Source organism: Amia ocellicauda, chromosome 4 (genome assembly GCF_036373705.1).
Source record: "Amia ocellicauda isolate fAmiCal2 chromosome 4, fAmiCal2.hap1, whole genome shotgun sequence".
Taxonomy (NCBI): Eukaryota; Metazoa; Chordata; class Actinopteri; order Amiiformes; family Amiidae; genus Amia; species Amia ocellicauda.
This window is the reverse complement of record NC_089853.1, coordinates 33,768,805-33,792,193: the sequence shown is the minus strand read 5'-3', so window position 1 is coordinate 33,792,193 and position 23,389 is coordinate 33,768,805. Positions and strand designations below refer to the sequence as shown.

At 36.4% G+C, this 23,389-nt stretch overlaps 1 protein-coding gene across 2 annotated transcripts in view; it reads left to right on the top strand.

The window, feature by feature from the left end:
- The window catches only part of agbl1 (AGBL carboxypeptidase 1), a 250,858-nt gene that overhangs the window by 89,403 nt on the left and 138,066 nt on the right, over nucleotides 1–23,389 (top strand). For both annotated transcript variants that reach the window (XM_066701926.1, XM_066701925.1), the window contains 5 exons: nucleotides 5,145–5,234; nucleotides 6,818–6,966; nucleotides 7,424–7,511; nucleotides 7,998–8,142; nucleotides 9,278–9,431. In XM_066701926.1, coding sequence (XP_066558023.1) covers nucleotides 5,145–5,234; nucleotides 6,818–6,966; nucleotides 7,424–7,511; nucleotides 7,998–8,142; nucleotides 9,278–9,431 — 626 coding nt within the window. The remainder of the gene's footprint in view (nucleotides 1–5,144; nucleotides 5,235–6,817; nucleotides 6,967–7,423; nucleotides 7,512–7,997; nucleotides 8,143–9,277; nucleotides 9,432–23,389) is intronic.

The window sequence follows — 23,389 nt, the reverse complement described above, 5'->3', positions numbered from 1 at the left end:
CACATACACACACACACACACACACACACAAGTTTTAGGCAGGTGTGGAAGCATACTGAAGAATGCTTTCAAAATTAGACATGTTAATAGATGATATTTATCAATTAACTAAATGCAAAGTGATGAAAGGAAGAAAAATCTACATAAAATCCATATTTGGTGTGACCACCCTTTGCCTTCAAAACAGCATCAATTCTTCTAGGTACACTTGCACACAGTTTATAAGGAACTCGGCAGGTAGGTTGGCCCAAACATCTTGGAGAACTAACCACAGCTCTTCTGTGGATTTAGGCAGCCTCAGTTGCTTCTCTCTCTTCATGTAATCCCAGACAGACTCGATGATGTTGTGATCAGGGCTCTGTGGGGGTCATACCATCATTTCCAGGACTCCTTGTTCTTCTTTATGCTGAAGATAGCTCTTAATGACTTCCGCTGTATGTTTGGGGTCGTTGTCACGCTGCAGAATAAATTTGGGGCCTATCAGATGCCTCCCTGATGGTACTGCATGATGGATAAGTATCTGCCTGTACTTCTCAGCATTGAGGAGACCATTTGCAGAAATGCAGCCCCAAACATAATACAATAAATTAATATAGTTTTAAATATAGTTCTGTTCACAAAATCCATTCAAATAATTTTCAAATTAATTTGTACAACATTTATTTTACATCTTTTCATACCCCTGTTACATAGTTCCTTATATTAATTTTACAGGTAATAATGATCAAAATGAGTAATATTACCACCATATGTGTATGGCAGGTCTGCTAAATAGCATTAACCAATTGGCCAGAAAGAAAAAATAACTTTGTACACATTATTATACTTGTTATAATTGTAGGAAAATCTCAATTAGAAACATTGAATAACACATACCACTCGGGGAACGACAAGACAGTTAAACCTGTAAGTGATTATGATTGAAAAACAACACTGGCGACTAAGAACCCAGACACTAGTTACCTAATATTGCTATGTCCCAACTTAATCTACATCTTTTAACTTGATTTGTGTACATTTACACTGATATACAGCTCTGGAAAAAATTAAGAGAACACTGCTTATCAAAAACTTATCAGTTTCTCTGGTTTTATTATTTATAGGTATGTGTTTGGGTAAAATTAACATTTTTGTTAACTACTGACAACATTTCTCACAAATTCCAAATAAAAATAATGCTCTAAATGACAATATTTGCAGAAAATGACAACTGTTCAAAATAACAAAAAAGATGCAGTTTTGTCAGACCTCGAATAATGCAAAGAAAATAAGTTCATATTCATTTTTAAACAACCCAATACTAATGTTTTAACTTAGGAAGAGTTCAGAAATCAATATTTGGTGGAATAACCCTGATTTTCAATCACAGCTTTCATGCGTCTTGGCATGCTCTCCACCAGTCTTTCACATTGATGTTGGGTGACTTTATGCCACTCCTGCCACACAAATTCAAGCAGCTTGGCTTTGTTTGATGGCTTGTGACCATCTGTCTTCCTCTTGATCACATTATAGATGTTTTCAATGGGGTTCAGGTCTGGAGATTGGGTTCTTGATCTGGTGGTCCTCCATCCACACCTTGATTGACCTGGCTGTGTGGCATGGAGCATTGTCCTGCTGGAAAAAAACAATTCTCAGAGTTGGGGAACATTGTCAGAGCAGAAGGAAGCAAGTTTTCTTTCAGGACAACCTTGTACGTGGCTTGATTCATGTGTCCTTCACAAAAACAAATCTGCCCGATTCCAGCCTTGCTGAAGCACCCTCTTATCACCGATCCTCCACCAAATTTCACACTGGGTTCGAGACATTGTGGCTTGTAGGCCTCTCCAGGTGTTGACCAGGTGTTGGGGAAGCTGAAAATTTGACTTATCAGAGAAGATGACCTTACTCCAGTCCTCTATGGTCCAATCCTTATGGTCTTTTGCAAACCTCTTATTTTCTTCTCGTCGATGAAGGGCTGTTTTCTACCTTTGCACGACTTCAGCCCTGCCCCTAGGAGTCTGTTTTGGACCGTCCTCGCCGTGCACTTCACCCCAGCTGCCGTTTGCCATTCTTTTTGTAGGTCACTTGATGTCATCCCATGGTTGTTGAGTGACATTCAAAAGAGTTGGCGGTCATCACGGTCAGTGGAGAGTTGTTTTTGCCCTCTGCCAGTCTGTAGCTTTGTTGTCTCCAATGTCTGCTGCTTGACCTTGTTCTTATGAACTGCTGTCTTTGAAATTTTAATAATGGAAGCAACCCGACGCTCACTGTATCCCTCTGCCAGTAAAGCCAGAATTGAATCCTTCTTTTCCTCACTCAAAACTGTCCTTTTCAACTCTTTTGGCATGGTCAATAGTTATTTTTTGATTCCAATTACTTTTGAGGTACTAATAGCACTGTTTTTGCCATCCAGCTGATCCTATTGCAAGATAATGAGGTAGAATGAGCTGTGCCTGTGTTGGAATTCAACAGACACTGGAATGGAATGGCTGCCATACATGTAGAGATGCTGATTTAAGAAAAAATTGCAGTGGTCTCTTATTTTTTTCCAGAGCTGTATGTTGCATGTCCAGGAATACAGAAATTGTTTAAATTTATCAAATCATAATACTGATCAAATAAAACCATATAAGCTTGCCTTTCCAAAGGTGCATGATAAAGAAATGGTCTATGGTTTATGTAACTGAATCAAACCCCAAGCATATGATAACATTTGTAAGATGATGAAAATTAAATATGTAGGCTGTTTATAACTCAATTAAGAGTAGCTAGTGTATTGCAAGAGAAAGCATTCTGTGCGGAACTGCCTGGAGGCACTGGAATTTCTTTGTTAAAGTCTTTCCTAATGAAATTGAACTTCCCTGAAAAAAGCATGAGGTGTTATTAATATTTTCCCATCACACCCTTTTAAATACAACATTTTCTATTAGTGATGCAGAGTGAAGTTGAATTTGTATCAGATTTGAAGTACTTTTCATCCAAGACTGCCCCATGGGGTGTAATGTGATAATGTATGTGAGGTTGTTTTTTTTTTTTTCTCCCTCATAATTAAATGCAACATCCAATATTCATGTTGATTTTTCCCATCTGAATTGGTCACAGAGGATACTTTTGTTAATTTGTTTGCTCTTCGCCCACGTACAATAAAGTATCTCCCATGTCTCAAATTCATGTTGATTAGCTTAGAACTTCTTTATCTTACAATGAACTGGTATGAATTGATCACAATATGTGCTTACTCCCTCTTCAAGTCAGCTGGCTAAGGACTGGATGATGTTTCATATCACTAGAAAAACTGTACGATACTTATTCCAAAATTATTAAAAGCTGTAAAGTACAATAGACTTACCCAAAGTATTTGTATCTTCTTCCTGAAGTACAGTTGCTTGCAATAGTAAATTATTAAGTTGCTGGCAAGCTGCTAATAAACTATTTAGTTCAGTGAAATCTGATTCAAAGCATTGGCAAAGAATGAAACATCCAATATTTGATTAGATATGCAAATGTTCTCATTGAGTTGTGTGTCAGGACAAACTGGGTGTTTGAAGTTAAATAATCTTGACCTGGAATCAACTATTATTTAAATGAGATGACCTGACCCAACCTGAAGTAAAACTAATTTCATTAGATGCAGCACTGAACTAAACCTAAAGAACAAATAGTTGGCAGATGCCTATATCAAAGGTGACTTGCTTGCTTTAACCATCACTAATATAGAATATTTTACATACAATATCACAAGGGTAAGAGGGAAGGGTAAGAGGGTCACTGCAAATCAAGTTATTCTGAGTGATCACCTTTATCCTATGGTGAAATATTTATATCCTGATGGGAGTGGTCTCTTACAGGATGACAATGTCCCCATCCACAGAGCACAAGGGGTCACAGAATGGAGTATGAAAATGATGTGAATCATATGCTATGGCCTTCACAGTCACCAGATGTCAACATAGTTGAACACCTAGCTGTTCTGGTGGCTCGTGGTGCCCACTTTATGTTGTTTTTTCCTTTAATTTGTCACCCGTCTGTGTATATATATATATATATATATATATATATACACACCGATCAGCCATAACATTATGACCACTGACAGGTGAAGTGAATAACACTGATAATCTCGTTATCACGGCACCTGTCAGTGGGTGGGATATATTAGGCAGCAAGTGAACATTTTGTACTCAAAGTTGATGTGTTAGAAGCAGGAAAAATGGGCAAGAGTAAGGATCTGAGCGACTTTGAAAATGGCCAAATTGTGATGGCTAGATGACTGGGTGAGAGCATCTCCAAAACTGCAGCTCTTGTGGGGTGTTCCTGGTCTGCAGTGGTCAGTACCTATCAAAAGTGGTCCAAGGAAGGAAAAGCAGTGAAGCAGTGACTGGGTCATGGGCAGCCAAGGCTCATTGATGCACGTGGGGAGCGAAGGCTGGCCTGTGTGGTCCGATCCAACAGATGAGCTACTGTAGCTCAAACTGCTGAAAAAGTTAATGCTGGTTCTGATAGAAAGGTATCAGAACACACAGTGCATTGCAGTTTGGTCTGCGGCTACGCAGCCCCATACGCAACAGTAAGGGTGCCCATGCTGAGTTCAAGGTGTTGACTTTGCCTCCAAATTCCCCAGATCTTAATCCAATCTAGCATCTGTGGGATGTGTTGGCCAAACAAGTCCGATCCATGGAGGCCCCACATCGCAACTTACAGGCCAGATACCACAGCATACATCTAGTGGAGTCCATGCCTCGACGGGTCAGAGCTGTTTTGGAACCTACTCAATATTAGGCAGGTGGTCATAATTTTATGGCTGATTGGTGCATATATATATATATATATATATATATATATATATATATATATATATATATATATATATATATATATATATATATATATATTGTGCTCTTTATATATAGGTTTTTCTGCTATCTGGAAAGTGTTGAAATGGCACATTATGAAACACAGAAGAGCTCTACTTTGTGGTATTTACAGCAGCCATGATTGTAATCGAAGTTATAGTTTTAAGGTCTACAGGTTACTAAAATGATTGCATATACCTTAATACACATCTACTAACACATTAGTACATCACATATAAAACTAATTATTTAAGTGACTCCGCTAATTCCTCTATAACTCATTTATCCCTCTGTGTCTGTCTCTTTTTTTAGCTCTCAGACCAGTTCAGAAGATCCTGGATCCCTGCGGTTCTATTCACAGTTTGAGTCAGGAAACCTTCGTAAAGCTGTTCAAGTCCGCAGGTACAGTACAGCCCACCCACTGAGCTTTCCGTGCCGGAGGGCTGTCGACTGCTGATCTAGCTGGGGTTAATTAAAGTTAAAGTCTGCAGGAAATATAGAATGGTGCAGTACTTTCAACTCAAGTGTCATTCTCGACGCTTGATTTCATACACCATTTCCTTTTGTGTGTTTTTTCTCTATTTGTTTCTTTTAGCAATGAATCCCCCCCGCCCCAAAAATGGTTTCTCATTTTCTTTTCCTGCCTATCTCCTGTTGAAGATGAGCCTTCTTGATGCTGATTGAGATATCTAATCTTAAGTTACTGGAGATATGGAGTTACAGTAAAAGAACTCCATATCTACTAGGCATTATTAACCTACCTTCCAAACTAAGTACCAGTACAGAATCTTAGGAAAATGATAGACATCCTGTCTGATTCACATTGGCACGTCCTTGCTATTTGGTTTACATCTCTCCAATACAAACTTTTCAGTTTACATTGAACACACTGCCATACACCACCTACATTATCATACATCAGAAAACATAAATGCATGTGTTCTAATTGAAGTCTGTCATATGTCAACAAGCATTCATATTAGTAATGGTGTAAAACTGTGCATCCCCCTTCTTCTTTTATGCAATTCCGCTATTATGTTGGCTTTCCCCATTTGGAAATTATAGTATTTAGATAAATGCAACCACATATATGTCACTTTTTGGCATTGTTTATAAGCAACATAAGTTTAATCAATTTTATATATCCAGTACAGGGTGAGTGTATACGCCAATCCTTACAGTTATTTGTATCATGGAAACCGCAGTCATGTTTGTAGCATATTTGTTTCATAGACTGAAACAATGCAGTTTTTGCTCAGACAGATACACAAGTTAGGGTAACTGTTTTTGCACTGACAGCTATTTATTTAACAGTGTGTAGACCCAGCCTTAGCTTTAATACATAATGCAATCCTCTTTTGCAAATGGCCAGGTGAATATTTTACCATTCCTCCTGCAGCTCAGTTTCTAGTGCAGCCACAGAAATCGGTCTCTAAGGTCTCTTCCAGATTTTCCATTACAGTTCATTCCAGGTGTGTTCTATGGCAGATCTTATGTTAGAGCCACTCTCCTTCAACAGCTATGTTACGCTCCCTGATTGTTAATGGTACATTAACTGTGTTCACTGATACATGGACCCTCACCATATTATTCTATACAACAAGCATTCAGCCTTTAAACAAATCTTCAATTACATGGTTTACTTTCTATGAATTCATAACTACCCATTAGTGAGTAATTTCATAGTGATGTTTTTAATGTTTTTTGAAACATGTGGTTCTGTGTTTAACATTTTGCTATTGTCAGAGGCTCTACAAATGCAAAGCAGATTAATATAAAGGTTAATAAAATATTACAGTATAATGCAATTATATTTAAGGTGTTTTTCAGCAAAAACAACCCCATTGGAAACCGCCTTTGACATAATACATAGCCAGCTGAATGAGGCTTGTCCATTATGTTTGTTAACTTGCAGTATATATGTATATCGTTTTACACTGACGATGAGCTAAATTATTTATTAACTGCCTGCTTTCCTCCCTCAGTTATGAGTATGATCTGCTTTTGAACGCGGATGTTAACTGCTCCCAGCACCACCAGTGGTTTTACTTTGAAGTCAGTGGAATGAAGGCTGGGGTTCCCTATCGCTTCAACATAGTCAACTGTGAGAAATCTAACAGTCAGTTTAACTACGGTAAGCAAATATTTAGGCTTTTAAATCAAAGGAAAGGAGATTGTAAATTAACAATGTGAAACAGTATTGTCTAAAAACCTCCTCACCTGATCTCCCTTACAGGAGAATAAAGATGGGCTCATTTGTATGTTAGCTAAATATTTATTTTGCAAACCCATTTTTAACATTTACATTTAGATTTAACATGTAGATTTAGATTCAACATTTAGCTTTTAGGTTTAGATTTAGATTTAACATTTCAGTTAAGCATCTACATTTAGATTCAAGATAAACATTTATTTTGTGAGTCAAAGATTTAAGATTTAAAATTTAAGTTCAATATATATATTTTAAAACCCAGATTGAGGATTTAGTTAAATATGTAGACAAACAGCAAATCTTCTCAGTGTGTGTGTGAACATTGTGCATTGCATTGGTTTATACTGGAAATGGCTTTGTGTGTTTCTTGTGTTGCCAGGAATGCAGCCTTTGTTGTACTCTGTACGAGAAGCACTGGAGGGCCAGCCTCACTGGCTCCGGACAGGCAGTGAAATATGCTACTACAGGTGAGAGGTCCCCACTTTCTGTTTGTCTCATTATTATCATCATCATCATCATCATCATTGTATATCCAGTATCTACATGTAGATTAATCCCTTGTTAATGTATAAGAGTATTAATGGTAGATACTATTATAGTACTTGTCAGGGTTTACATTAAGGTTAGACACATTCGATTTAAACAACCTCTGCACTTCCATTCCATTGCATGTGTTTGTTTAAGCCTTAAATATTGAGGGATTTTAACAACAGGGTAAATACAATAGACCAAGTTGGAATAATATAACTAAATGTAATGAAAGAGTCATAGATAAGATAAGAAGAGTGAGGTACTTGGCCTTACTACAACTCCGTATTCCTAGTTGTTTGATCTGGATACTGTGTCCATCTTAACATCCCTGACACATTACAGTGGATGTCTGTGTATTCACCTCATTATAAATGGAAAAAAACTACAACAACATGTTTTTATTTTAATCTCATTCTGCTTAGAAATCATTTCTGTCAAAGCTCTGCATCTTCCAGAGGTCAGAAAGCAACCTCCTACTACACCTTGACCTTCACTATCATCTTTAAGCACAATGAAGATGTCTGTTACCTGGCCTATCACTACCCCTACACCTACTCTGCACTCCAGGTACCCAGGTCTCATCGTCCAATTTTGGCTCTTTCACTTTTATTTATTTTTTGCTTCCTTGGGATCTGTTTGTAAGCACCCCCCCACACCATTACCACACACACACACACACACACACACATACACACAAATCAAACTATACTGGATGAAGAATAAAAAATTTGATGAAGAAAAATCTTCCTCCTTTATCTAACCATACTACAAATATAGGTTTCATTCTTATAGCCATATTTTCAATTGTGTTTCTTAAGTGTGAAAATTGCGGAGAAAAGTGAGATAATTCTGATTCCCAAGGGTGACTAAAGCGATATCTAGATTTCTATTTGTCAGGTTAGCAGATCTGAATTTTCAGTTACATCCAAACTGAAAATTATTCTTCTGTGATACCATCCATTACTCTTGGCTGTAAGTACTTACTGATTGTCTTAGGGTGGTTGAACACTTGACAATTATTGCTAGAAATGTTTCTAATCTACACTTATCAGTTTATTGCCAGCAAAATTGCAGGCTATTTAGTGGCAATTCAAAACTTTCTTAACGGGGGAAAAGAAGACCAATTATTCCTGCAGCGAATTAAATGAGGATATTAAATAAGGATCACAGTATCTGTAAAATCAAAATCAGGTGTTGATTCTCTCTTGATCATCTTGCAAGTATGTTAGATCAGTAGGCCTTAAAAGTTGTTTGTTTTTTCTATATTTGACCATGTAATGTTACTTTAACCATATTTTGATTCAGTTTGCTCAGATAAGATATTTATGGTCAAACAAAGCTGGTTCTTTTTCCTTCATATCTTTACTGACCCACTGATTCAATTTCTCCTCAATCATTCAAACACAAGTTAACCAGTGACTATAATCATTCACACCCAATCCTATTTTAACTGCAGTTGAGTTCTCTCACCTGAGGTTAGCTTAATTTGGTTTTCTCGGTATGCCTTGTAAATCAAATTAATCAACTGTCTCATAATTATGATGCAGATATATCGATGCAATTACTGATTCATATTTTATAGCCAGCAGTGATATGGAATTTTAACACTGAATTTTTCAAACCCTGTACATATGGTTTATCTACTTGCAATTATTACCAGCAAAAAATATCAATACAAACTGTGGGTGCTCCTCTGTTTCAGACCCACTTGCAGTTGCTGCAGCAATCTGTGGACCCCTGCAAAGTGTTCTTCCAGAAACAGACCCTGTGCACCTCAATGGCAGGAAACCCCTGCCCCCTTATCACCATCACCGCCTGCCCTGTCTCCCGGAGCTGGGAACATCTGCACCAGCTCCGTAAGTATATTTGGCCTAGCTGTGCAGGAGCTTCATTTCAGTATTTCTTGGGTGATTCTATTGAGACTGACATGCCATTTAATCAACATCTCTTGGCAATGAAGTATCAAGTGGGAGCCTTTTCCTGTTCATACAAAAGGTGAAGCATTACACATCAGTAATGAAGGTAACATCAGTCACTGTGGAATTTCAATTCCTTTAATGAGGCTGGTTGTCTTGTTGTTATTGCCTCTTCGCAGACAATTTAGTGATTTTTTTTTTTTCGGGGTCAGATGACGTGTTGTCTTAATGGTGTATAAAACTTGCATTATAATCAGTCATGTCAACATTTGAATTTAATATTGTTTGAACATTTTCCCCTGCCAGATAGCTCAAGAATTTTGAGTAGGCAGTATATGACCTCCATGGTGGTGCACTGCTTAAGATATGCCTCGTACACCAGCAGGTTTGACTGCAGATGTTCACTTAAAATGTTCAGACAGTTCACTGGGAATCTGCAGATGTGTGATGCCACAATGCCATTTTACAATGCGCAGTTCTGCATTGTACCGCTGCACAGCTACAGTCACAACTCAGTTCAACTCAGCTAGTCTCACTGGAGCCTCCAAAGCTGAATTACAGTCTCATTTACGTTTCTCTGACAGCTTTATTACACTGACTGAAGAAAAAAAAATACATGTATGTCAAAAGAATTTTATTACCACCTTATGAGAGGCTTATGTGAAACCTCACAACTGACAAGCAATGAAAAGTCCTTTAAGATTGCCTCAGTGGTCACTGTAATAAATACTGATACAACTATATTTAATACTGATAAAGAAAAATGAGAAAAGGAGATCAGGATGAATAAATTATTATTTCGCCCCAATGGCAGGTATTCTCTCATACAGTCACTCAATGAATCAGGTGTGTGAACCAGGAGTGAGACACAATGACAAATCACCCACCTCTTTTACCGCACTGGTCCAGTAGAGTGCCGTGCAGAGGCAGCGACACCACCAGGACACAGACCTGGAGAACCACTTCCCAGCCCTGCTCCACCTGCAAATTAATATGTAGGGGCTCCAGATGCCCCCTGCTCCCCTAGAGAGGATATATGGTGTACAGTGGTGCACAATAATTTATTATCATATCAAACTGCTGTATTTACTCACAAATTGAATTCCTGCAGGGAATGATAAAATCCTCTCATTGCAGTGGACTGGGTGCCAGTCAGTCACAGTGTTGTTTTTTTGTTTTTGTTTTGTTTTTTTAAGTAAAGACCTATTCGCTAATGCATTCCATTAACTGTACCTTGGCTTTGATTTTATATTAGAGTCTTCTCTTTGGCCTTTCAAAGATATTACCACATGATTAAAGAATGTGTTTAGTGTTTGGTGACCAGGTTTCACATCCATAAGTGAACACTGGTTGTATCCATTGATAAAATACTTTGTATTCTGGCAAGTGGGTACATTTCCTTTAAACACAAGCTCTTTCTTCCATAATCTCTCCATCGGTGCTGATTTGGTGTCCAAGTTAGACATAACCTTCAAGTATTAATGTATCTACTTATTATTATTATTATTTTTTTAATCATTTCAAAGCCGTTAAACATGACATTGATTCATTTTATGTCCAGATTGCTTGTATCCAACAGTTCTTGAGGTCCTAAGGTGTATTGCAAAATATGTATGTGTGTGTATACATATATATAAACTTTTCCAGTTTAACAGCATTCCGTCAGAACTTCGCATATCTTTTCAACCAACCTCAAAATGAATACCTTGTCAATACCTTCTCAATAGTACTGCTCTCATTTTATGACCATAAATACCTGTCAAATTATATTCAAGGTTCAATGTCAATTAAAATTTCTAAATTAGTTCTAAATAAGGTCATTTTGTAGCCGGAAGCAATAGACAATGCACCATAGATTGACACCTTTAGTCTAAATTCCCGCTTGGAATTGTCTGCCCATCAGACGTGTATCTGCATAACATCTCATGGCAAAATCTGTAAATGAAGAAGCAAGGATTGAACACAATCAGTGCATTGAATACAGTACAATAGAAAACCTAAGTACCTTGACTGCAACCTTGGAATAGATTGAGTCACTCTTATTTGATCTCTTCTGAATCTTATCAGTTTGCACACATCAAACTAACTTCAGTGTTCTACAGAGTTTTTATTTTTCATCGTTTTGCATTAGTAATCTCTAACATGTGGTATTTAATTGAGAATGTTAACACATTCACAGGAAGAGACTAAACAGGTTTGCAGACGGTTATGTGTGCAAAGCAACAGCTAGAAGGCAGAACCCTGGAACAGAACACTCTTTAATGTAGTGTGTCTTTAGATAGGAATCACTGCTTTTAAAGCTGTTATGGTTGACAATCACTTGATCATTGCCACTGCAAACCATTATGGAGTTTAAGCCCAGCACTATAAGGAGAATTTGGTCTTGGCATGCCTCCCATACTGGTAGGCTTGTTTAAGATAAATGCATTTATGAGCTTGTCGAGCTGTAATAGCTTACTTTGAATGACAACATTTTATAGACACTACATGACCGCATCCTGTTATTTTCTCAATTGGAACTCCATACCTTTGGCATCTGCTATGGTATTTATTTTAATCCTTGGTATTATTCTTAAAGAACATAATTAACTGGTGCGGCTGTTCTATTATAAATAGTCCATTCTTATTAAGGTCAGAAACAAACCAGTTTTGTACATCCCCTTTTAACTAAGCAGTAGGCTTATGAATCTTGTGAAGATTAAGTATATTATTATCCTCTGCAACATAAATCCCAATCATTATAGCTATTTTCTGGAGGTTTGTTACAGATTAACCTTTTTCTTGCCAGATACGGTCAGTAGTATGATATTAACTGGTCTTGCCTGTGGTACCTGGTGGGGGCAATTAAATATAACGAAGAAACATACAAGTTTTTGTATGTACAAAGAACATGTCAGATGCAAAGGATTATGCAACTGTCTGTTACTTACAATATATACATACACATTCCTTATCATTATTATAATAATTATTGTTATTTTCATTTTTTTTGAATTTTAACAGGTCAGTTGTTATTTTTATATATACAAAGAATAATGCAATATGGCTTTCTTTACTACCCTTTATATGCCATACTTGCATATCACCAGTTTGCCCAATGTATCCATAACACTATTTATAATACCCCCTTCAAAATGCCTTCACTGCTTAATTAAAAAATGTCAATACTCTGTGATGTTTTTACAGTATGTGTCTGTATAATGCCCAGATTTGTGTATTAAGAAAGCAGTTAGAATATTTTCATTATGTACATCCAATTGTTTTCAACGTATATGTAGCTGGTGGGTGATGTTAAAACTACAAAATATAGTACTGAAATAATTACTGAGCTGCTGAGGAACATTTTAGTAATTGTAGCAAGATTAGGGTATATTTGCCAAGTCAAAGTATAAAAACTTTATAGTATATTTTGTACAACTTTTGTACATTTTTTTATTTTAATTTATTTTATTTGAAGTTTGGGTGTAGTTCTGGGATGGAGATGGAAATGTCTTATGAGATATCAAGCCATCTTTTCTAACATGGTGTACCTGACAATAGGACTTGGAAGTAAATTAACAAAATTAATAATGTAGTTCACAGTATGCAGAAATAGCTCAATCAAGAATACATATTGGTATCTTTGTTTTTGCCACAGGGAGGAATAATGCCTCAGTGAGTATGACACTGATTTCTAATGTGGAAGATTGTGGATTCATGTCCCGGCCAGCTCAAGATGTGCCAACACTAAATGTTCCAGTGAAATGGACTACAATAAGATTAAAAAAAGCAATTTATTGAGTGAACTAGGACACGGCCCATGCTGCCAAGGGGAGAATATAGGATTCAAATACCATCAAAACTAGTCAGTGTATCTATATATACAACACTAGGAATTCTGTAACGTTGACAGAAGTGTACTGTAATAATTACAGTAGCATAATTCACAGATCTATTTTGTACAGTGCATATGTGGTATCATTATGGATAGTATATTGGGAACACTATATTAAGTAGTGTTCCCAATATATAAAACTGCATTTCATCTGCAGTCAATTTTGATATTTTTAGATAAAAGGTGTGCACATCTTTAGACTATAAAACAGACTGTGACGCCCAGAAATCTACCAATCCCACAGTGCGTCATTCAATATGGTGAAGACAGGATCATTAACGATCATTAAAGCACAGTTTGTCCCAGTTCACATTCCTGCCTCTCAGCACTTGTTTGGTACTTGGTAAAAAAAAAACAAAAAAACAAAAAAACTTGCATATAGCGATCCCAGGATTTTTGTGACCCAATTCAATTAAGTACACTAATTAAATCAATGTTATTCAGCTGTCAGCTGCTCAAATCGTCTTAAACACATTACATATAATTTGAAACCTGATAATTGATTAATAATGCATTATAGGTCATGAATAATTGACTGTAGATTACAAAAACTCAACAGTCTGTTTGTGTAGCATTGAGTGGAATGCCATTATGAAAGGTTGATGATATTAAATGGTTATGTATCTTTTCTCATTGCACGGTTGTATTTAAAACCTGTCAGTTAAAAAAAACTAAAAACTCTTGACTTAACTCTTCAGTGACTGCATAGGCTAATTATAATATAGTTTATTTAGTGATATAATGTGTTTTCAATGTTACTTTAAACTGATGCTGTAATGTTAAAGTATTGTCATTTGTATTTGAGAAAATAGATTCTTATCTTGTGTTCATTAGCTTGAAGTAACATAGTTTAGTTTAATAGAATTAATCATTTTAATTTTTAATGAATTTCATGCAAATCAAGGTGTAGACAAAATCTTTAATTAGTCAAGGCCAGACTGAACAAACTAGAAACAGCACTAATTTTTGAGGAAATGTTTCAAAATTTTGAAGTAAAACAATTAGAACTAGAAATGTAAAGGGTCATCTGCCTTTAAATAAATAAATACCTTTGTTTATTACATTTCTGAAGCATCTACTAAAATGTGTGTCATGACAAAGGAACAGTATAAGAGCAGTCTGTTAAAGCAGTGCAAATAAAGAGTTTCAGAAAGGGAATTTACTTAATTCTACTAAAGGTTACAAAGAACATTTGTGCCTATACTTGACAAATTAAATTACCTTATGCAGCACCACATGCTAAGTTCAGATATTTTATAATTAGGCATTTTGACATTTATTTGAGACAGGTTAGAAATTGTAATTTCTACTTTCTAAAACCCTATGATATACTTTGTAGCAGTCTTAATCAATTTCAGTGGTGCTGCTAGCTTTCCGCAGGTGGAAAACAATTTGTAAATTTTCAATTATTAAGATGTGATGGATTCAAAACACAAATGTAAGAAAAAAACTTGATTTAAAAGGTCATTGTTGGATTATGGCAAAACCCATGTATCTGTAACATAAACTTTGGAAATTAATTAATTATAGTATCCAAAATATAAACTAGTCCCACCCTCTAAAATCTTTGTTGTGTGTTTGATGTTTGCATCCCACCAATCATGCACACCAGGCATTCAGGTCATTGTATGGGTAGGGTATTGTAAGTACTATGAGGATAAGGGTACATTGAAGGGAAAGGCTAAAGGTTTATGTGTGTGCTTCAACAAATATGACAATGTGTAACTTCTCCAGAATAATTCCAATTTTATGTTTTAACAAAAGCATTCAAATAGGTCTCAACATTTTGCTGTTGATGTTTGATTGTGATACATTGATACTCCTATGGATCGATGCTAGGTTTGTTGCTTATCACGATCTGAGTGGTACCTTACAGACATCACACATATATAAAGCTCCAAAACACCCTGTTTTATGCACATGGCTGGACTGTTGAGTTAAGTTGACTAGGATGAACAGGAATCCTTGTTCTTGTAAATATTATCTGCTTAGATTCCTGTTGGGAAAACCTTGACTACTATTTCGTTCTAAGGTTGTAAACATTATGGAGCTTCATCATTAAGTCAGATCAGACCAGAATTAACATTAATAATCAATAAGACTTACAGGATATGTTGTGATATTTTCTGATTCTGAACATGAGACTGCAAGGCAAATGTGGAACCTAACATTTAGAAATTAAATTTCCAAAAATATTGTGGATGTCCAACTACCAATGGTAGATCTGTGCCTAAGGTATACATATCGAAGTTCTGCATGTCTGTCTGCACTTAGGCCACGATGCATGAGGCCAAGCTACACGATTCAGGTGTGTTTGGCTTTTTGTCACACTTGGATTATCTCTAGTTCAAGATTTCAAATGTTCATATGCCATGAATCTCTACAACTTTCATTACAAAATATGTGTCCAATTCAAAGAAAGTGGACCTTATATTAAGGCCAGATGTTTTCTACATAGCCATACAGAGCAGAAATGTAAACAAATACAACCTGAAAGTATATTTTATAAATAAATAGCAATATATTATATATACTTTAATATAATAGATTATTCCAGGCTTATGTTGACATATATAAATTATTGCTGAAATGTATATTTATATTTATTTTCTGTTTTCATTGTCATTGTCACATATTGTTTTAGTGTTTTCACAGCTCTCTGACACACAAAGCTGTCCTTCCCATCACAGTAAGGTATAGCTGTCAGGCTCCTTTACTGTTTGAAATGGATCCTCAAACAGAGCAGTTGCTGGTTTCACAGCCCCCAATTAGCAGTTATTGTAGATTTTCTAATAGTCACAGTCAAGGTAGCCCAGGAGTTGAGGTTAATTAGCTTCATGAAGCAAGTTGTAAACATATTGTCCTGTTACTTCTGCCTTGGCTGTACTTTTTTTAATTATAAGTAATCATTTGTTTAATTGTTTTTGTGTTTTGAATGATACAGCTTGTAATTTTCTGCTTGCTCTTTTTTAATTACATACAAATAAAAGACCTTTGGTATGCACAGTTCACTGTGTATGTCTTATGATGCTAGACCATCTGTTCCTTCGCAAGATAGATTAAACAAATTCTATACTACTCTTAAAGTTCTGTTAACTATACATCACGTACCTTACAACTTTCATACCCCATTGATAAAATAGTCAATTCCAGATACATCACTAGACGGTAATGGGCCTGAATTACATGGTGAGCTGAAGTTGTGTTGTTTGTGATTCCCTCTATTCCTCACTTTTACAAAGCCAGCAAAGACGATGAGAGAAAATCTGCACCCCACATATTCACAAAATAGCAAAACAAAGACATGGATGAACAAAATTAACAATTTTAATCCCAAGTGTATTTTAAAGAATTCAGCTGGTGCATGAATTTATTTTTCCCTGTAGTTTCTCTGCACTGTCAGATGGTTCTTTTGGAAATGTACTTGTGGTTTCCATTCTTGTTTTCTTTTTGCCAGTCAGGTAATGATCATTGTGCCTCTGTAATGTCATAAACAGAAGCTGAATAGGGGGTATTACCCTGTAATATCTTTCAGCTTTACCAGTAGCTTTATTATATGTATTATATACGTATATATTTGAATATCTGAAAATAAGACATGATTTAACACAATGGCACATTCACAATACACACTTAGTACTCTTAGTTGAATTATACAGTAACTGTTTTAATGGCCTATTTTTGTGGCCTTTATCAGATTTTTATCATTTCACAGAATTCCCACTCCAGGGATGACTTCACACACAAGCTACTGCCATTCTATAATTTAATGAGGGATTTGAGAGATCGGAGACCTCCAATAAAGTAATCCATTAAGTAGGTAATTTGTAGTGATAGGTAGGTTCTTCTCTTCATTGTCAGGATCAATTTCACTCTTGTCCTGCACCCCCAGTATTTGTTTTGCCTCTCATGCAATGCCTTATTGTAACCCCTTCAGTTACCATGTGCTGACCTGTGTGAGATCAAATACAACATTTGAGTAACCTGGTAATTTTTTGTTGAGTACACTCATTGCAATAAAATAGCCTGTGAGGTACAAAATATACAAAATGCTTACATTACAAGTGGCTGTATGCACATTTCCAATTACATTATCTTTACATACAATGATATACACTCACCTAAAGGATTATTAGGAACACCTGTTCAATTTCTCATTAATGCAATTATCTAACCAACCAATCACATGGCAGTTGCTTCAATGCATTTAGGGGTGTGGTCCTGGTCAAGACAATCTCCTGAACTCCAAACTGAATGTCTGAATGGGAAAGAAAGGTGATTTAAGCAATTTTGAGCGTGGCATGGTTGTTGGTGCCAGACGGGCCGGTCTGAGTATTTCACAATCTGCTCAGTTACTGGGATTTTCACGCACAACCATTTCTAGGGTTTACAAAGAATGGTGTGAAAAGGGAAAAACATCCAGTATGCGGCAGTCCTGTGGGCGAAAAATGCCTTGTTGATGCTAGAGGTCAGAGGAGAATGGGCCGACTGATTCAAGCTGATAGAAGAGCAACTTTGACTGAAATAACCACTCGTTACAACCGAGGTATGCAGCAAAGCATTTGTGAAGCCACAACATGTACAATCTTGAGGCGGATGGGCTACAACAGCAGAAGACCCCACCGGGTACCACTCATCTCCACTACAAATAGGAAAAAGAGGCTACAATTTGCACAAGCTCACCAAAATTGGACAGTTGAAGACTGGGAAAATGTTGCCTGGTCTGATGAGTCTCGATTTCTGTTGAGACATTCAGATGGTAGAGTCAGAATTTGGCGTAAACAGAATGAGAACATGGATCCATCGTGCCTTGTTACCACTGTGCAAGCTGGTGGTGGTGGTGTAATGGTGTTGGGGATGTTTTCTTGGCACACTTTAGGCCCCTTAGTGTTAGATTTTAAATATGTTTCTAAAGGTGTTTAAAAATCTGCAAATACATATCTATACAGTTTAGTTTATTTTACATCCAGCCAAACATTTTAAACATTAAAATGTTTACATGCATGAATTGTGGGCAATTGCAGCTGCATAAATGCATTTACAATGCTTTGTACATTAACCTAAAATAAATATCAATGAGTTAATCATTGTTAATCATACCATTTTAAAGTTGAATATACAATTGAAACCTGACCGTTAAAAGAACATTAAAATACTCTGAAAAGCTGATTGACTAGGCACAGAGCTACAAGTATTTATTGATGTTAATGACATGTGAAAAATTGATTAATGGAGGCTATTAGCTTGGATGGGGGGGGGGGCAATCACATTTCTGGGGGGCCAGGCACCCCTGCCACCCCCAGCCTCCAACCCCACCTCACTGCTAGAGCCAGCTCTGGCCAAGAATGAAAAAGTCCTTAAATACAGCATGAAGAGTGATGAGAATTTTAAATAGTCTTTTGTATCCCAAAGGTGGAGATCAGCTTAACATTATTTCTTGAAAACATAATTATTTAAAAAACACTATCTGACCTTAGAAATATTAAGATTAAGTAGCTTTTGTATGATTTATTGTGTTCTCAAGCTCTAATTTTAATGATTAATACATACATACATACATTTGCAATTGACTTTCTTGCACCACCAATGGAAGACATGCCTCTTTGCACAATAGTGTGGACAGTATGAGTGGAGTCTTACAAATATAGGAAACTGACACTACATAATCTCAATACATGTAACATTTTGTATTATTTCTTATATATTAAAGCAGTACTGTTCAGGTGTCCTTTAAACCCATTTCATGTGGAACACTTCTCTGCTCTGTGTGCCTTATCCTGGGATCCCTTCAGCCAAACTGTCATACTAAATGGGATTATCTTGGGTAATTAGCAGATGAAGAAATGAGCTCCAGTTAATTGCACTGGGAAGTTTTTAATTAATAAATTGGAAATTAAAGCTGTATTTTTGCAAGCTTTGCAGGGCAAATTCATCTTATAATTAGAAATGGACATCTCTGATTTGTACTAATTAGACCTTATTTGCATATGCAGCTTGGGTTTACAGACGAGTTGGAGATTGCGGTGTGTTGCTTAAGGCTAGATCTGTACTGTGTAGGATGCATTCAGGGCTGCTAGTGTATTTTGTCCCTGGATTTCACTGGACTGAAGTTTTGGACTATTTGGACTCTAATGCAAACACCTACATAATGCTTCAGATCAAGAGTATGTAAATATTAAGTAGTCAATAATGCTGCTGTGTTGAGAAAAAAACTTTGATTTTTGATTGTTTTTTCTCCCTACATCCCTTCACCCCACCCTAGAAAATTGGATGTATCTAATCAATCTTTATTTACTAATTTACTTTAATTGAGAGATTGCTAAAATTGTGCCTGAGAAATAAATATCTAAACAATAAGGGTTAGATGTTCTCAAGTGTTTTTAAGTTGTTGAGAACCACATGCAACTGTGAAATGTACTAAACAAATTCTATGAAGCCACAGTTTTGCACTTTATCCTTAAATTAATATATATTTCTGGGCATTACTCACAAATTCACAAATATCGTCTGGAAAGAGTACAAATGATACCACATATTATTAGTTGTACTAAAACTGCAGAAGATTTAGATAATTACAGTTGCATCAGTACATTTTCTTTTTCAGTTTTTACATTATTTTTTATCAATGTGATATACATATAACAGCATAATAAGACAATTTTAGCTTTAACCTTTTCAGAGCACCTACAGAGCAGATGTAAAGTAAAAGAAAGGCATTTTAATCAATGGAGAACTGACACTTCATCCTAACCTCACAGACATATTTTCAAAACAATTCTGTCATTGTGTGCTGCATCTCTCCTCTCCCTCCCCTTCTGTCACTTATGTGCTCTCTCAAGCTGTGCCTTTTTATATGCAGAGCTTTTTATTATAAAATGCATTATTAGAAACATAGTTCACTTTTCAAGTACACAAAGCTCCTGTTTTACACACGATAGGGATGTGTGATTTTTGTGTAGATACAATAAACAAGTCGAGGAACACATTTGAGATAACACATTAAACTTTTATATAGAGAATATAATAAAGCAGCTTGCAAAATATTTTTCAGAAATCAGAAAACAATTTGCTCTTGAAAGCACAACTCAGTACCTCGATGTACTGTATCTGCATAAAGACTCCCAGCACCTCCTCGTATTAATTTTCTCCCCTCCCACCCTACCTCTTTTCTCATGTATACAAACATCAGTCTCTTTTTAGGTGAGTACAACTTCTTAATGTATTTTCTCATAAAAAAATAAAACTTAATTCTTTAAATCTCTATATATTTTTTGGAACCGTGTTTTAAATCACGTGTTAGTATATTGTTCTCTTTGCAAAAAAATAAATAAATCTTAGTTTATGCCAACTTAGAACATCTACCCAAAGTGTGAAAAAACAAGTAATGAAATATATTACATCTTCCTCAGCTGTGAAATTTCTTGAGAAACACTGGGTATTGCTTTAACAGTAAGACGGGTGTGGAATTTTGAATGTTAGCATTTTCAATGCACTTATCCTTGTCAGATGAGCTTATGAGCCTGTTTTTTGTCTGTGCAGCAGACCATATAAACAAAGCATGCTGATGAGAGAGAGAGCTAAAGGTGAATTAAAATAACTTACTGGTACTGCAGGAAGAGATTTGGATACTTAAAGGCTTATTTTGTTAGTGGCTTCCTGTGGCCATTTTGAGTATGACAGTTCTGGGTGCTGAACAGGGTCTTCCTAAGGACTCTCATTATCAGTACCGGGGAGTAAGAAGTTACACACAGGTTAGCTGCATGTAACTGCTAATGGAAGGCAATTTGGATTTCTGGATATAGCTTAATGTTGCATTGCTAAGAAGACATGGTAGAAATCAGCCTTTTGGCAGTCTGGTAGTTTTACAGCGCGTTCTTAGTGCACTTTAATGTGCCCTTAGATCAGGAAGGGAAAGCATTCACAATCTATTTGTTTGTTTAAGAAGGTAATCCCTACGAAGTCGCATAAAGATGAAACATTCCCATTTCAAGGGGTCCCAGGAGGAGGTCTGCACAAGAACAGAAGCAAATATGCATTACTTGAATCAGAATAATATAAGAAGATGGCAATATTGAGGTTGCAAACAACAGCAAACGTCTTTCTGATCTGTCTGAAACAGCACTCTGAAACCCTTGCAGTCACGTCTCATTCTTTCCAATTAATTGAAGCGTTTCCTCAGTGTGAAAACTTTGATTTATTTTGTCAGTGCGGTACAAGATGTTATTCTTCCAAAGAGCTCATAAGCTTCTATTTTCTTTTTCTTTTTTAGCGTTTATACTCCAAATCTTTATGAAAGAAAAAAATATATATGTTAAGTTTAAACTTTTAATGTTTTACTATAAGGCATATTCACATGGTTTTAATCCTAACCAAAGAAAAGTCCTTTGAGATCACCAGGTAATGCAAAATGGAAAAAAATGCAGAAAATAATATATAATAAAATAGTTTTTTGTGTGTTTAATCATTATGAATTGCTTCTGAATCATGTTGAACTCCCTAGCCTGTGAAAATCTATGTACCAATTAATCAAAGCAGCAGAAAACAAACAATCTACTTTGTGACTCATTGTTATATTTTCTCATAGGTTAAATTTTATACACTTTAGAATGCCAAGTATTACTTGTTTATTTTATGTTTTTATTTTAATGTAACTTGTATGTCTTCATGTTCAACTGCCTGCCAGGATAAATACTTTAGGGCTTCATATTTTTCCACGTCAACAGTTGCTGCCTTTTAGTGTGTTAGGAAAGTCACCGTAGTGGACTGATATGAGATACTTAATTACAGCAGTCCTCTGCAAGGAAAGATGGAAAGCATCCATTGCAACTTAATCCCATGTAGCATAAGGAACACATGTAGAAGATGCATTGCATTATGCTAATAATAGATTAATCATCAGAATAATTTAAACTGGTGGGAACTCCCAAAGTGCACACAACATGTAATGTGGATTAATTGCCATCCCAATCCTTAAGCATGTACATTCAGATGTGCCATGGCTATGAAGCTCTGCAGCTCTAGTAAGTCTCTGGCACAAGCTAAAACAAATGGCTATCTTTCCAGTTGAAGAAAAGCTCTCAGGTGGACTATTAGGACATTGCTGTCTGCAATGGGAAGTGCTGTAAAGAACTGAATTTCTTTCCCTGTGTGTCTGTGTAAACAACGTCCTGTCTCATGGTTCTATTGTGCTACAGTACTGTGCCATTTTTCAACCCTTATAACAAGAAGAACAGTGTCTGATAAGAACCAGTCTTCACCAGAAATGTGGGCGTTATTACATTGTATCATGTATTAAATATTGCGTATGCCTTAATATGTCCCTGTTTAAGCCATATATAAGTCTTCCTGACCAGTTGCTTCCACTCATCAGGGGACAGACATGTGGGCCCTGTTATTTTTCTATCCTGTCTGGTCTGCATAAAAGTGCCTGTAGTTTGTATCTTCTCAAATACTATTCTTGAGATTGCCTCTCAAACATCTCTTCTGTGCAGCCACTCGTAATAAATTCCTCTTGATTGAAAATACATCTCTCTCTCAGTCATTTGGACACTTAATGCTGAAAACCCATAACAAAGCTGCCGATAGGCCTTTGTGTGTTGTCACTCAGATGAGCACTCACCCTTGCCACTGCTCATCTGAAGAGTACACAGACTGTACTTCTTCCTGTGCCTTGTTGCTTGGAGGCACAACCAAGGTCTGAAGCTTGGCGCTCTTCAGCATTGCTCGGCACCATCAGCCTAGCGCTCAGTGTCACTCGACATACGTCCACATTGTCTTCCCCAGTGGCTATTACATAAAAGTAGTATGGCTTATATAGCTGTGTTTCTATGCATCTTCATCATCAGCAGCAGCAGCCTATATCGATCCACTGCTGGATGAAGGCGTCCCCAAGATGGTACCCCTTGTTTTGATCTATCGCTCTTCTTTTCCAAGTCATGCCTGCAAAGTTTGTTGTTTAATCTTTCCATCTTTTATGTGGTCCTCTTCTAGGTTTTTTTAATCTCTTGGGATCCATAGTCTTGAA